A 17,234-nucleotide genomic window follows, 5' to 3' on the forward strand; every position below is an offset into this window, starting at 1 on the left:
GGCAGCATGAGTGAAGGATGCTTTGTTGTGATATAGGGAGCCGATTCTAGATTTAATTTTGGATTGGAGATGCTTAATGTGAGTCTGGAAGGAGAGTTTACAGTCTAACCAGACACCCAGGTATTTGTAGTTGTCCACGTATTCTAAGTCAGAGCCGTCCAGAGTAGTGATGCTGCGTTTAAGAGCAGTTGGAAGGAGAGTTGTATGGCATTGAAGCTAGTCTGGAGGTTAGTTAACCTCTTCCTCCTACCCCCTAATTTTTCGAACATTCTGTTAAAAATCGCGCAACATTTCAGCACCCTGCTACTCATGCCAGGAATATAGTATATGCATATGATTAGTATGTGTGGATAGAAAACACTCAGACGTTTATAAAACTGGTTAAATTACGGCTGTGACTATAACAGAACGTGCGTTTCATCGAAAAGTGCAGGAAAATCTGATCACTGAAAGTGGAAAAATATATCCATCCGCAGCTTCAACCCATTGTTATGGGCGAACGACATTAAATAGGGCTGAGGTTGCAGTACCTACAGCTTCCACACGATGTCAACAGTCTTGTCATTTGTCAATTCTTTGTTTCTTGGTCAAACGAACAAGAGACAGGCTTTTTCTTCAGGTCTCCGACCGGATATTTTGGTTGAGAAATACACGGACAGTATTTCAAGACGGACCCCTATAGAAAACACTTAATCTCGTGATTAATTTGATCGCTTATTAACGTTTACTAATACCTAAAGATGCATTACAAAAGTATTTCGAAGTGTTTTGTGAAAGTTTATCGTCAACTTTTTTAATTGTAAAAAATGACGTTACAAGATGCTATTTTTTTTCGTTTATCACACAGTCTTCATAGATCGATATCTAGGCTATATATGGACCGATTTAATCGGAAAAAAAGACCCAATAGTGATTATGGGACATCTAGGAGTGCCAACAAAGAAGATGGTCAAAGGTAATGAATGTTTTATATTTTATTTGTGCGGTTTGTGTAGCGCCGACTATGCTAATTATTTTGTTTACGTCCCCTGCGGGTCTTTTGGGGGTGTTACATGCTATCAGATAATAGCTTCTCATGCTTTCGCCGAAAAGCATTTAAAAAATCTGACTCGTTGCCTGGATTCACAACGAGTGTAGCTTTAATTCAATACCCTGCATGTGTATTTTAATGAACGTTTGAGTTTTAACTAATACTATTAGCATTTAGCGTAGCGCATTTGCATTTCCAGAGCTCTAGATGGGACGCCTGCGTGCCAGGTAGGAGCAAGAGGTTAACACAGTGTCCAAGGAGTATACAGAATGGTGTCGTCTGCGTAGAGGTGGATCAGAGAATCACCAGCAGCAAGAGCAACATCATTGATGTATACAGAAAAGAGAGTCGGCCCGAGAATTGAACCCTGTGGCACACCCATAGAGACTGCCAGAGGTCCAGACAACAGGCCCTCCAATTTGACACACTGAACTCTCAGAGAAGTAGTTGGTAAACCAGGCGAGGCAATCATTTGAGAAACCAAGGCTGTCGAGTCTGCCAATAAGAATGTTGTGATTAACAGAGTCAAAAGCCTTGGCCAGGTTGATGAATACGGCTGCACAGTAATGTCTCTTATCGATGGTGGTTATGATGTCATTTAGAACCTTGAGCGTGGCTGAGGTGCACCCATGACCAGCTCTGAAACCAGATTGCATAGCGGAGAAGGTATGGTGGGATTCGAAATGGTCAGCAATCTGTTTGTTAACTAGGCTTTCGAAGACCTTAGAAAGGCAGGGTAGAATAGATATAGGTCTGTAGCAGTTTGGGTCTAGAGTGTCACCCCCTTTGAAGAGGGGGATGACCGCGGCAGCTTTCCAATCTTTGGGAATCTCAGATGATACGAAAGAGAGGTTTAACAGGCTAGTAATAGGGGTTGCAACAATTTTGGCAGATAATTTTAGAAAGAGTGGGTCCAGATTGTCTAGCCCGGCTGATTTGTAGGGGTCCAGATTTTGCAGCTCTTTCAGAACATTGGCTATCTGGATTTGGGTAAAGGAGAAATGGTGGGGGCTTTGGCAGGTTGCTGTGGAGGGTGCCAGGCATTTGACCGGGGTAGGGGTAGCCATGTGGAAAGCATAGCTTTCTGTTTGAAAAAGCTTGCCTTAGCTTTTCTAACCTCCTGTGTATATTTGTTCCTAACTTCCCTGAAAAGTTGCATATCATAGGGGCTATTCGATGCTAATGCAGAACGCCACAGGATGTTTTTGTGCTGGTCAAGGGCAGACAGGTCTGGCGTGAACCAAGGACTATATCTATACCTAGTTTTAAATGTTTTGAGAGGGGCATGCTTATTTAAGATGGTGAGGAAGGCACTTTTAAAGAATAGCCAGGCATCATCTACTGACGGGATACCCCGGCCAGGTCGATTAGAAAGGCCTGCTCGCAGAAGTGTTTCAGGGAGCGTTTGACAGTGATGAGGGGTGGTCGTTTGGTCGTAGACCCATTACTTATGCAGGCAATGAGGCAGTGATCGCTAAGATCTTGATTGAAAACAGCAGAGGTGTATTTGGAGGGCGAAATAGTTAGGATGACATCTATGAGGGTGCCCGTGTTTACCGATTTCCGATTGTTATGAAAATTAATCGGCCATTGCGATTAATCGTTCGACCTCTAATTTGGGGTTGTACCTGGTAGGTTCATTGATCATTTGTGTGAGATTGAGGGCATCAAGCTTAGTTTATAGGATGGCCGGGGTGTTAAGCATGTCCCAGTTTAGGTCACCTAGTAGCATGAGCTCAGAAGATAGATGGGGGGCAATCAGTTCACATATAGTATCGAGGGCACAGCTGGGGGCAGAGGGAGGTCTATATAGCAAGTGGCAACAGTGAGAGACTTTTCTGGAAGGGTGAATTTTTAGAAGTAGAAGCTCAAATTGTTTGGGTACAGACTTAGAAAGTAATACAGAGCTCTGCAGGCTATCTTTGCAGTAGATTGCAACACCGCCCCCTTTGGCAGTTCTATCTTGGCGGAAAACGTTATAGTTAGCAATGGAGATTTCAGGGTTTTTGGTGGTTTTCCTAAGCCAGGATTCAGACACGGCTAAGACATCTGGGTTGGCAGAGTGTGCTAAAGCAGTGAGTAAAACAAACTTGGGGAGTAGGCTTCTAATGTTAACATGCACAAAACCCAAGGCTTTTACGTTTACAGAAGTCAACAAATGAGAGCACCTGGAGGGTGAGAGTGGAGCTAGGCACTGCAGGACCTGGATTAACCTCCACATCACCAAGACTATACGAACTGGCCGTCTAGCACGTTTAGAACAGAGTAAAAGGAGCAGGTTTCTGGGCACAATAATATAGATTCAATGCATAGTGTAAAGACAAAGGTAAGGTAGGATGTGAGTACATTGAAGGTAAACCTATGCATTGAGTAATGAAGGGAGAGATAGTCTCTAGAGATGTTTAAACCAGGTGATGTCATTGCATATGTAGGAGGTGGAACAACATGGTTGGTTAATTAAGGCATATTGAGCAGGGCTAGAGGCTCTACAGTGAAATTAGACAGTAATCACAAACCAGGAAGCAAGCAGTTAGCAAGGGCTAGCAGTTAGCAGACCAGGCAGGCAAGCTAGCAGTTAGCAGACCAGGGCCTGACAGTTTAGCAGTTAGCAGACCGGGTTAGCAAGCAAACAGATAGTGTGGGCTAGAAAGTTAGCCTTTGGGGGGGAGGACGTCGCGATGGGGGTAAGTCTGTTTTTGCCTCTTCGTGCGGTGACGTCGATAGACCAGTCGTGGAATTAGTAGGGTTCCAAGTAGCTCTTGGTAGCTAGCAGGCCGATATTGTAGCCCAGGAGTATGCTTCGGTGGTAGTACAGGAGTCCTGGCCGAGCTACCTTCAAGCTAAATTGGTGCTAGCCAGGAGTAGTCATCTTAAGAGGGGCATTACTATGTATTAAGGGTTGGACATAGAGGAACTCTTGAATGAACTCTATCAGTAGTTATAATTAACCGTTATACCATGAATTACTATATTAACAATATAATCACATTAGATTTGATTATATTCTCATTCTGAATAGCCGATAAGCTCTGGAGCTGTAAAAACCCAGTCACTCGCAAATGGCTTCAGTTTCACAAATAATTAATTCAAGGTTTTATTTACTAAAATAGATAGTTAAAAGATACCATATAAAGGCAGGGTACAATGGGATACAACACAGTTATTCAGGCGAGAGTATTAAATATGAATGGCTGCTGTACTCAACCAAAATACAAAACTTAAAGCATTGTACTTGGGTCAAATCATTCACTAAACCCTAAACCTCAACTACATCTTGTAATAAATAATTTGGAAATTGAGCAAGTTGAGGTGACTAAACTGTTTGGGGTAACCATGGAATGTAAACTGTCATGGTCAAAACATATTGATACAACAGTAGCTAAGATGGGGAGAAATCTGTCCATAATAAAGCGCTGCTCTGCCCTCTTAACACTATCGACAAGGCGGGTCCTACAGGTCCTAGTTTTGTCGCACCTAGACTACTGTTCAGTAGTGCGTTCAGGCGCCACAAAGAGGGACTTTGTGCTCAGAACAGTGCAGTATGGCTCTCCTTTAAAAGTACACAGACATGCATGTCAATCTGTCATGGCTCAAAGTGGAAGAGAGATAGACTTCATCACTACTTGTTTTTGTAAGAGGTGTTGATAAGCTGAATGTACCGAGCTGTCTGTTTGAAGTACTTGCAAACAGCTCGGACACCCATGCATACCCCACAAGACATACCACCAGAGGTCTCTTCACAGTCCCCAAGTCCAGAACAGACTATGGGAGGGGCACAGTACTTGATAGAGACATGACTACATGGAACTCTATTCCAAATCAGGTAACTGATGCAAGCAGTAGAATCAGATTTTTTTTTAAACGTTAAAAAATACACCTTATGGAAAAATGGGGACTGTGAAGAGACACACAAAGGTACAGACAGATGTATACGCATACATTGTGATATTGTTGTCTGGTGGTGTTGAACATTTTGTATTGTCGATATGTAGTGGTGTAATAATGTTATATGATGTACTGTTTTATCTTTAGTTTTTTTGTAATATAAGTGCTTTAATATATTTGGACTCCAGGAGGAGTGATCACTAATAAATACAAAATACAATTGTACATTCACAGGATGTTTTGGAATGATATGATCTTACAAATTGAAAGAGGAAATAAAAAATGTTGCAGGCTAATATTACTTGTATGTCGATGTTGCCTGCCCAGTTGGATTACGTTTGGATAGGATGAAGCCATGATAGAGCCGGGAAAAAGGCAGTGTTGTCCGGGAAAGCAAAGTCTATGAGAGCTCTTCTAAGCAGTAAATTCTTCCTCTGATCCCAGCTGGGATGGATTGCGAATTCAGTCATTTAGTCTTTAATGCAAACAGTGAGTTTCACAGGATAATTTCTGTGATGATTGCTTCTGTCTGAGTAGGATAGGAAAAGTACATAAGTGTTTTGTCGATAGGAGTTTGGTTTCCAAGGAGAGTTATGTCATTCGTTCCTCATGGCATGGCCGCACCCCGAAGAAACATGATCCGCCGTCTGTTAGCAAGTCCTGTAATTTATAGAGATACTCAAAGAGGGCGGGTCAACATGTTTCAAGCAAACCACCATAGTCCCTGTGGCTAAGAACACTAAGGTAACCTGCCTAAATGATTACCGACCCGTAGCACTCACATCTGTAGCCATGAAGTGCTTTGAAGGCAGGTCATGGCTCACATCAACGCCATTATCCCAGAAACCCAACACCCCCTCCAATTTGCATACCGCCTCAACAGATACACAGATGATGCTATCTTTATTTCACTCCACACTGCCCTTTCCCACCTGGGCAAAAGGAAAACCTATGTGAGAATGCACTATGTGAGAATTGATTACAGCTCAGAGTTCAACACCATAGTGCCCTCAAACCTCCTCACCAAGCTAAGGACCCTGGGACTAAACACCTCAACTCCCTCTGCAACTGGATCCCTCTGCAACTGGTGGTAAGAATCCAAGTGGAAATACATCCACAGGTACACCTCCAATTGACTCAACTGATGTCAATTGGCCTATCAGAAGCTTCTAAAGCCATGATATAATTTTCTGGAATTTTCCAAGCTGTTTAAAGGCACAGTCAACTTAGTGTATGTAAACTTCTGACCCATTGGAATTGTGATACTGTGAATTATAAGTTAAATAATCTGTCTGCAAACAATTGTTGGAAAAATTACTTACAAAGTAGATGTCCTAACCGACTTGCCAAAACTATAGTTTGTTAACAAGACATTTGTGGAGTGGTTGAAACACTTACGTTGCCGTCACTACCAATACCACTACTACTATTATTTCACAACGATAAATAGTTTATGACTTGCAAGCATGCACATTTACTTCAGGAAATGTCCATTTATTCCCCTGATATTATTTGATTTTCTTTTAGCTATGAACACAAAACCAACATTTAAATGTGCAGATCTCCCCAACTTAAGACTGCTTGAGAATTTGGGGGGATATCATTTATACTTTTTGAACGACAACAATATTTAAAATGAATACCAAAGCTTTTCAATGGCAATAAAAAGGGTCATACACTTCAATAAACAAACATCAACAATTCTAGAAAAGTCTCCTTTTGAACTATTGAAGCTATCAACACCAAATCACATTTGTGCAAACTGTGCAAACTGACCCAATTTAGATAATAGCAAAAATCTGTATGCAAGCTATGTATACTTTTTGAACTATAACCCATTTACATGTGCTACAATACAAACTTTAAAACATTTAGGCTATCCTAACCTCAAATTCTTTAAATGAACTTTCAAAGCAGAATTGCTTTCCCATTGTTGCTTAACTGCAGTGTACGAGGTATTGATTTATTTTTAGCTCTGAGTCGCTACGTTTATCCAATGTAAAAAAAATAGACTGTGTGTTCACAGTTTTGTTCAGGAATATGGAGGATTTATGTAAGAGAATATGAGAATTTTTATTTATTTAACATGTATGGTCTATCAAATCTAAATTAATTTGAGTGACATCTCCATCGATACCCACACAAAGAACACAACCAGTGCAGCCCGAAGGAGTGGAGGGGTTCTACTAAACTAACAAATGGAATTGTTTTAAGATGGTCATACCAAGGATTATTTAGCTATTTGATTTGGAATTTTAGGACTCTTTTAGGTCTAAAAATATATAGAATATATACATTTGTTTTTAAACTACCTTCAGACGAGTCCTAGAGATGTACATGTTCTTGAGAGTCTCTCCTTTCCACAGAGAGGTCATAGTGTGTAACACACAAACTGTTTGGACGCTACAGACAGAAGTTGGCAGATTGGTGTTACCGACTTCAGATGAGTTCTGTGACGCTTGTGGTTGTAAAGTAAAACGGAAAACACCATTGTGTCTGTGAGAGTCTAATCTTTCCATTAAGTTGTCATATTAGTTTGTAAGCCAAAAGGCAGCGATAATACAGATTTTGTTCTGACAAACACAGCTAAATTCTGCCACCTTCCACCGTAGATGCGGAAGGCCGCCATTGGCGGATGCGGAGGACTGAGACGCAGTCCATGCAAAAAAAAGTCTGATGGATTTTGATGGGGACTTTTTAATCTTACTTTTATTTACTAATGCAGACAAATGAATCCATGCCTTTATTACATCCTATCTAGACTACTATAAGGCTCTTCTATCAGGTTGTAACACTACCAATCTGAAACATCTCCAACTTGTACAAAATGCTGCCGACCAGGAAACAAAAAGTTTGAACAGTCTCCAATTCAACACTTTACACGGCTAAGCTCCCAAATACCTTAAAGACATGCCAATACAACCGCACGCCAGCCTTCTTGCCATTCTGCAAATATAAAAACAAAAAACAAAGCTGGCGTCCCTTCTCCTACAGAGCACCAAACCTTATGAACAGCCAGTCAATCCACTTAGTCTCAATGTTTAAATCTAGACTAAAAACACACCTTTAGTATTTTATATTTACTTTTTATCTCTGTGTCCTTGCTTACTTAACTTCCTGCTTTCCCCAACTATACCCAGCTTGGGGTACTAAAAGGCCCCTAGTCCACCCATTGATCCATCCACATGAGTGCCTGGCTGCTTCTCTTATGATCAAGGATTTATACTCCGGAATCCATCCGTCCTACCCTTTGATCCCACCACCTTTCCTCCTGGCTGTCACTGCACTGACTGTCACAGTTTGACTCCTGCCCTACTTCACCAATCAGTGCTAGTTGTTTACATGCATGATGGACAGACAAGTATACCCTACGGCGCAAGATGCAACAGAAATTCTGGGGTAGGTAGAGAGCGCAAGAGGGTTGAGGAGGAGGCTTGAAGCACTGGGCATCTTGTTATGACATGGATTATACTGAACAAAAATATAAACACAATATGCTACAATTTTCAAATATTTGACTGAGTTACAGTTCATACAGTGGTTTCTCCTTTAAAAATGGTGAGCTTACACCGCGGGACTTAGAGGTAATTTGTGGTCTAGTATGGTACCCTGCGTCACCACTTCATTGCTCCAGTACACGTTCCCGCATTTTTTATATGTTCATAATTACTAGGCTGACAAATTACTTTTAGCTACAGAATCTTACCCTGTGCATTTCCATCTCTTCCACTCTGTCCTTCATCTCTTTCTCCAGCACCCAGAGAGAGGGCCTGTCAACAGTTTAATTAAATATGTTTTGTTGTGAAAACGTTACTATCGATGTTCCCGAACAGATTTCACTTGGCTTTCCAAATTAAGCACTGGGTAGCTGCAGGAACAGGGTTGGAGAGCCGGTTTGGGTGGAATAAAGCGCGAATTAAAAGTATGTATCTCAGAGCATCATAGCACCATTAGGTGTAAAAACTTTACTTATCCAGTTGCGGCCCACTTCTTGGAGGCAGGCCACTCGATTTCGTCTCTGCGTTATATTGCCATCGAACATGTCACCCTCCCTAGGAGAGTGGGTGACCTTGATAATTTATTATTAAAACGAGAGGCTGCCTGGATCTTTAATTTAAAGACCCTTGCGCCCTTCGGTCTCAACGTAGACTTTGATCTGAAGCCATTCTTGTGATTATTGTGACTTTGCCATTGTAATTGTGTGTAAACTTGTATAGTCAAATTAATCTATGATTGTATGCTATCCATTTGTTTGTATGCTGTTCTTTGTATGACATTTTAATATTTGATTATTAACCAATGATATTAGGCCACTCCTGGCCATGATTACAGACACCTGTGTCTTTTGACACTATATAAACGAGTCATCCCACAGTGGTTGTGATTATACCCTGATGAAGACAGCTTGGCTGTTGGTTTTCATGTTTGCGCATCTTGTGGGTTGATATGAATCTGATGTATCTGTGTGCTAAAGGTGTAACCCAGCAACATGAAAGACCAGGCGATTGTAGTGTTAATAGCATCATAGGTTTGATTGTGTGATAATATAAATGTTTTCTAATATGGAAATTGACCATTTTTACACAACTCTCCTCTTTCTTTCTTCCTAGCAGTTATCCATTGTAGACTGGTTGATGGATTAGGCTAGTCAACGACTGGCAAGGACCTTCACTTCTCTTGCATTTCTGCTCTAGGCCTATGTCCACAGTGAGTAATCACAACATACCTCACACTACACACTGTAGTATTAATCAGGAATTTACCACAACAAGCAACCTGTAACAAAACTTTCCTAATAACAACACACACAACAGTCACAGTGCCTGCTCTATCTGAGTTAAATGTAAAAAAAAATATTGATTTCACAGGTTAAAAAAAGAACAAAAAGGAACTCAAGTCAGCAAAAAAATAAACATTTTCAGGACCCTGAATTTCAAAGATAATTCGTAAAAATCCATGTAACTTCACAGATTTTCATTGTAAAGGGTTTAGGTGGATATATTGTCAAAGGCCTGTACTCTGGAGCAGGATCAATTTGGAGGTGGAGGGTCCGTCATGGTCTGGGGCGGTGTGTCACAGTATCATCGGACTGAGCTTGTTGTCATTGCAGGCAATCTCAACGCTGTACTTTACAGGGAATACATCCTCCTCCCTCATGTGGTACCCTTCCTGCAGGCTCATCCTGACATGAACCTCCAGCATAAAAAGGCCAACAGCCATACTGCTCGTTCTGTGCAAGACAGGAATGTCTGTGTTCTGCCATGGCCAGGGAACAGCCCGGATCTCAATCCCATTGAGCACGCCTGAGGATTGGAGGGTGAGGGCTAAGGCTATTCCCCCCAGAAATGTCCAGGAACTTGCAGGTGCCTTGGTGGAAGAGTGGGGTAACATCTCTCGGCAAGAACCGGAAAATCTGGTGCAGTCCATGAGGAGGAGATGCACTGCAGTACTTAATGCAGCTGGTGGCCACACCAGATACTGACTGTTACTTTTGATTTTGACCCCCCCCCCTTTGTTCTGGGACACATAATTCCATTTCTGTTAGTCACATGTCTGTGGAACTTGTTCAGTTCATGTCTCAGTTGATGAATCGTGTTATGTTCATACAAATATTTACACATGTTCAGTTTGCTGAAAATAAATGCAGTTGACAGTGACAGGACATTTCTTTTTTTGCTAATTTTATATAAACCGGGACTTAATAATAATAATAATAATAATATATGCCATTTAGCAGACGCTTTTATCCAAAGCGACTTACAGTCATGTGTGCATACATTCTACGATAACAACATTAGACCATTAGACCATAACAACATTAGACCATAACAACATTAGACCATTAGACCATAACAGCATTAGACCATTAGATCATAACAACATTAGATCATAACAACATTAGACCATTAGATCATAACAACATTAGACCATAACAACATTAGACCATTAGACCATAACAACATTAGACAATTAGATCATAACAACATTAGATCGTAACAACATTAGATCATAACAGCATTAGACCATTAGATCATAACAGCATTAGACCATAACAACATTAGACCATAACAACATTAGACCATTAGACCATAACAACATTAGACCATAACAACATTAGACCATTAGACCATAACAACATTAGACCATAACAACATTAGATCATAACAACATTAGACCATTAGACCATAACAACATTAGATCATAACAACATTAGACCATAACAACATTAGACCATAACAACATTAGACCATAACAACATTAGACCATAACAACATTAGACCATAACAACATTAGACCATAACAACATTAGACCATTAGATCATAACAACATTAGACCATAACAACATTAGACCATTAGACCATAACAACATTAGACAATTAGATCATAACAACATTAGATCGTAACAACATTAGATCATAACAGCATTAGACCATTAGATCATAACAGCATTAGACCATTAGACCATAACAAATAAATTAAAAATGTAAATTCATCTCTCCCTAGCAGAGTTGTGAGGAAGTGTTATGGGTCATTACATGACAGCTGACTGGGGGAGACATTAGATTTGACACCCACCTGGAGAAGGGATATTAGTGGGTGCGGAAATTCAGTGATACAGTGATTGAAATTTAAAGGCAATGTTCAAACAAACAAACAGACATATCAGTGTGGATGACGGATCACCACCTCAAGCTGAACTTCGGCAAGACGGAGCTGCTCTTCCTCCCGGGGAAGGACTGCCCGTTCCATGATCTCGCCATCACGGTTGACAACTCCATTGTGTCCTCCTCCCAGAGCGCTAAGAACCTTGGCGTGATCCTGGACAACACCCTGTCGTTCTCAACTAACATCAAGGCGGTGGCCCGTTCCTGTAGGTTCATGCTCTACAACATCCGCAGAGTACGACCCTGCCTCACACAGGAAGCGGCGCAGGTCCTAATCCAGGCACTTGTCATCTCCCGTCTGGATTACTGCAACTCGCTGTTGGCTGGGCTCCCTGCCTGTGCCATTAAACCCCTACAACTCATCCAGAACGCCGCAGCCCGTCTAGTGTTCAACCTTCCCAAGTTTCTCTCACGTCACCCCGCTCCTCCGCTCTCTCCACTGGCTTCCAGTTGAAGCTCGCATCCGACAAGACCATGGTGCTTGCCTACGGAGCTGTGAGGGGAACGGCACCTCAGTACCTCCAGGCTCTGATCAGGCCCTACACCCAAATAAGGGCACTGCGTTCATCCACCTCTGGCCTGCTCGCCTCCCTACCACTGAGGAAGTACAGTTCCCGCTCAGCTCAGTCAAAACTGTTCGCTGCTCTGGCTCCCCAATGGTGGAACAAACTCCCTCACGACGCCAGGACAGCGGAGTCAATCACCACCTTCCGGAGACACCTGAAACCCCACCTCTTTAAGGAATACCTAGGATAGGATAAAGTAATCCTTCTCACCCCCCTCCCCCCTTAAAATATTTAGATGCACTATTGTAAAGTGGTTGTTCCACTGGATGTCATAAGGTGACTTTGTTGGGTTCAAACCGGTTCAGAATTTTATTTTGCTTGTCGGAACAGTGGAGAAAGAGTGTAAAAAACATAGTGTTTCTGTTCAGAAAGAAACTGTTGGAAAGACTTTTGGGTTTCAATCCCTGGTCTTAACCCCATGTATTCTTCCTGTACTTGGTCTTGTGGTTGATCTGCAGGGTTGTCTGTACATACCTGATGCTCCCAGTTATCAGGCAGGGGCAGGTGATGGTTCCGACCATTAGTCTTCTCGTAGTAGTACATGAGAGCGTTCAGGTCTGGAAAATTCCGGTTCAGGTCCACCTCCCTGGAGTTGCCTCGCCCAACTAGATAGCCATTGAACTCAGGACCCTGATGGACAAACATAAGAAAAATTCTATGAGGTTACACTATATCTAAAAGTCCTATTTCAACCGATGTTCCACTGGTAACAGTGATTACCTTCACTAGCGTAGGGGGCACTATTTTCATCTCCGGATTAAAAGCGTGCCCAAAGTAAACTGCCTGCTACTTAGACCCAGAAGCTAGGATATGCATATAATTGGTAGATTTGGATAGAAAACACACTAACGTTTCCAAAACTGTTACAATAATGTCTGTGAGTAAAACAGAACTGATTTGGCAGGCGAAAACCTGAGAAGAATCCATCCAGGAAGTGGGATTTTTTTATGTTTGTAGTTTTCTATTGTATGCCATTACAGTGTCCATTGACTTAGGTCTCAAATTTCACTTCCTATAGATTCTACTAGATGTCAACAGTATTTAGAAATTGTTTCAGGCCTATATTCTGAAAAATGAGAGAGTAAGACCACTCTGAATGAGTAGACCCTACAGTGTCCCAGAGGTTTTTCATGCGTGCGACCGAGAGTGCGCCTTTCTTGTTGCATTTAGAACGTAAACATTTTAAGCGATACACACCAGAAAAGCTGGTGAAACCCTATTGTATTTATGGGATTCTGTAAATTGATGCACAAAAACAACTTGGTCAAATGGTTGCGCTATAAACAGACTTTGAATTCAAAAGGTCAGCCGACTCCTCGACTCAACCTAGAGTCTTGGAATTTGGGACATATGTTTACCGAAAGGAACAAATTTGCCTCTTGGACCAATGACGTCACAGTGATGGATTATCTCTTTTGAAAATAGTATAAATTCTTCTACATTTTTAAACAACATCTCCTCAGATACCACTAAACCAATATCTCCCAAACTTGCTGTACAGCATCTATAGACCAAGATATTGAAATGTATTATACATGAAGTTGATATCTTAAACGTCATGGCAGCTGTGAGCCAATGAATTTGAGTGAGTTTGGGCCTGACAATTCAAGACACTCTTGGAGGGAATGGAGCCTCCTGCTGGCCATGCATTTCAATACTCTACAGTGTTTCCTGAAGTGTGCACAGATCCACTACCCACATGGATTGAAAAGTATAACATTGGTGTGAGTATCAGAGATGGAGTCAAGACCGGACCCCTTTAGATCTAGACCAAGACAAAATTTTCTCAAACCAGACCATGGACAAGTGGGTCGAGACCATGACCAGACAGACCAAGACCAGTTTAAATGGGTCAAAATAAGATCCAGTGGAGTAATTTTAATTATATGTTATTTTTTAATATTTTATTTAACTAGGCAAGTCAGTTAAGACAAAATCTTATTTACAATGATAGTCTAGGAACAGTGGATTAACTGCCTTGTTCAGGGGCAAAATGACAGATTTTTACCTTGTCAGCTCAGAGATTTGATTTAGCAATCTTTCGGTTACTGGCCCAATGCTCTAACCACTAGGCTACCTGCCGCCCTTTGAGTAAAGTATAGCTCTGTACAGTACAGTTCAGTACACTATAGTTCAGTTCAGTAAACTATAATTCAGTACAGTAAAGTACAGTATAGTACAGTAAGGTACATTACAATAATGTACAGTTCAGTACAGTATAGCTCAGTACAGTGTAGCTCAGTACAGTACAGTTCATTACAGTATAGTTCAGTACAGTAGAGTATAGTTCAGTACAGCACAGTACAGTTCTGTACAGTACATTACAGAGCAGTAAAGGACATTACAGTACAAAGCACATTATAGTAAAGTATAGTACATTATAGAGGTCTATGTTTGAGCCAAATATACACCTATGTTTGTGCTCTTTGAGGGTTGGAGCCAATTGCAGGCTCTGCATGTCAATAACCTACACTTTTTTCTGAAGTGTCCATCATCCAAATGGTGGTCCTCTGTGGCTCAGTTGTTAGAGCATAGCACTTGCAGTGCCAGGATAGTGGGTCTGAATCCCACGTCCACCCGAATGTATCCACAATTGACTGTAAGTTGCGTTGGATAAAATAGAAAATACATATAAGATTTGTGTAAACGCAAGAAATTGAGTCAAGACTGGAACCAGCAATTCATACATGCATGCTGTTCCATAGTGTTCAACCCTGATTTTTGCCACGGCTCAGAGGGTTAGTGATTTAGTCTTGAAATACATGCCAACCCATGACGGCCTGGGTTCAAATCCTATCAAGACCTACTGCCTCTTTCAGATAGACATCACTAAACAGTGAGTTATTGTTGTTGTACTTGAACCAAATTGTATGACTTCTAAAATAAGGCGTAATGTTTGAGAAACTATAAAGCAGGAAACGGTCAGAAAGGCAAAAAGGGTGAAATGGTCGAAAAGCCTCGAACCAAGACCAGTTTAAATGGGGAAAATGCAGCATGCAGAAACTACTCTTCCTGGGGTCCATATAAAACGTACAAATAACATGACAAAATACAGAACAGTAATAAACAAGAACAACATAAGATATTACGTTAAATTAAAATGTAAATAGGAGTTACACACTGACTGTACACAACATTAGTAACATCTTTCCTAATATTGAGTTGCACCACCCTTTGCCATCAGAATAGCCTCAATTCATTGGAGCATGGAGGCTACAAGGTATCGAAAGCATTCCAGAGGGATGCTGGCCCATGATGACTACAATGCTTCCCACAGTTGTGTGAAGTTGGCTGGATGTCCTTTGGGTGGTGGACCATTCTTGATGCACACAGCAAACAGTTGAATGTGAAACAAACAAAGGACGAACAGTCTGACATATTGTTCTCTCTTGTCCTTTCTCTTCCCGTCATTGCATTAAGTCCTTCCCATGCTTGTCTTGGATTGCCAGTACAGAACCTCTGCTCCTTTTTTGCTTTCCATATTTTTGACCTGAATTCATTTTCTTTCTCCTTTACAGCATCAGTATCTCCTTTCAGGAATGCAAACATCCTTTCATTGAGGCACATTTTCAAGTCCTTAGACATCCAGGGCTTGTTGTTGGGAAATACTAAGACAGTTTTCGTGTTAATGACAGTATCCTCACAGAACTGGATATATGGGGTAATGCTGTCTGTCAACTCGTGGGGATCCCTGAGTCAAAGAACACCTCCCAGTCTGTGACGTCAAAGCAATTACCTGAATGGATTTCTACAGGTTTTTCACGTTTCACCTGCGGCCTGTATCTCAGTAGGAGATTGATAGCGTTATGGTCTGTTTTCCCAATGGGTGCTCTGCATTCTGCCTTGTATGCATCCTCTACGTTGCCATAACAGGATGTGAGTTGGACAGGTGACGTACTGTTGCAGAGTGGGGAGGTGCGCGGAGAGGGAGAGCATCTTAAAATTCCCAAGCACAAATACTGACTGGCTGGTCAGTTGATCGTGAAAGTGCAGCACTGAAACAGTCTGTAATCCTGTCAGCAGCTTTCCATATTGATAGGTCCAGGCACATAGACCAGAATAATGGTATTTTGTCCAAACATGCATGGTAGATAGAATAGCCTGAATGATACGAGATTCACAAGTATTATCTACAAAGATGCATAGCACCATATTTGCAAATAAATTCATCAAAAATCCTACAATGTGATTTTCTGGATTTTTTTTCTAATTTTGTCTGTCATAGTTGAAGTGGACCTATGATGAAAATTACAGGCCTCTTTCATATTTTTAAGTGGGAGAACTTGCACAATTGGTGGCTGACTAAATACTTCTTTGCCCCACTGTATAGGTAATTTGGTGCCAAATAAGCAGCGTTTTAAATGTTTTTCACAAAATCCATCATGGTGGACTTTATGGGCTCTTGAAGCAAATTTGTTCCTTGTGAGGAGAGGGACCTATGTACCAATTTCAAGGACAATAGCTCACATGTGGTGAAGGGCATGAGCTTTTCAATTTTCAAATTTCAATCACTTATTATAGCACCGCCATGTGGCTAATTCACATGTCATCTGAAGCAGAGAATAGCTAAACTCAAACATTGTTTACATATTGAGCCATATTTTCTCTATTTACAATGATACCAATAGACAATGTATATCAGGCAAACCATGAACCAGATTTTGTCTTTTACGTGCTGACATATAAAACTGTTAAGTGCAAATCTAACCCTTTTAGGTACCATATGAAAATAAGGTGACGACAATTAGGCTGCAGGAGATGAGCATTACAGGAACATTTTATTAGGTTCATTTTATTTTATTCATTTTACCAATGTTGCTTGCTAAATTAATGCAGTTGTTCCCATAGATAGACAGTACATGGTTGCTCTATGAATCACTGACCCTGGATAAGATAGCAACTGGGCTAACCTTTTAGGTCAATAATATGTGACCAACCGGCTCAAATCTGTCTTATGTTTTTACATTTGATAAAAGTAGACTAAGAGCTACAAAATGGTATATCATATACTGCATTCTTGAGGAGTAATGGGAAAGTAATTCTGCTTTGAAAGTTGATAAACTTGTAAACTGACTATAGAGAAATTG

General features: G+C 41.1%; 1 protein-coding gene across 1 annotated transcript in view; it reads right to left on the bottom strand.

The window, feature by feature from the left end:
* Positions 1-17,234, bottom strand: part of cpn1 (carboxypeptidase N, polypeptide 1) — a 151,244-nt gene that overhangs the window by 65,925 nt on the left and 68,085 nt on the right. The window contains exon 3 of the mRNA XM_046335666.1: positions 12,622-12,777. Coding sequence (XP_046191622.1) covers positions 12,622-12,777 — 156 coding nt within the window. The remainder of the gene's footprint in view (positions 1-12,621; positions 12,778-17,234) is intronic.

Source organism: Oncorhynchus gorbuscha, unplaced genomic scaffold, assembly GCF_021184085.1.
Source record: "Oncorhynchus gorbuscha isolate QuinsamMale2020 ecotype Even-year unplaced genomic scaffold, OgorEven_v1.0 Un_scaffold_814, whole genome shotgun sequence".
Taxonomy (NCBI): domain Eukaryota; kingdom Metazoa; phylum Chordata; class Actinopteri; order Salmoniformes; family Salmonidae; genus Oncorhynchus; species Oncorhynchus gorbuscha.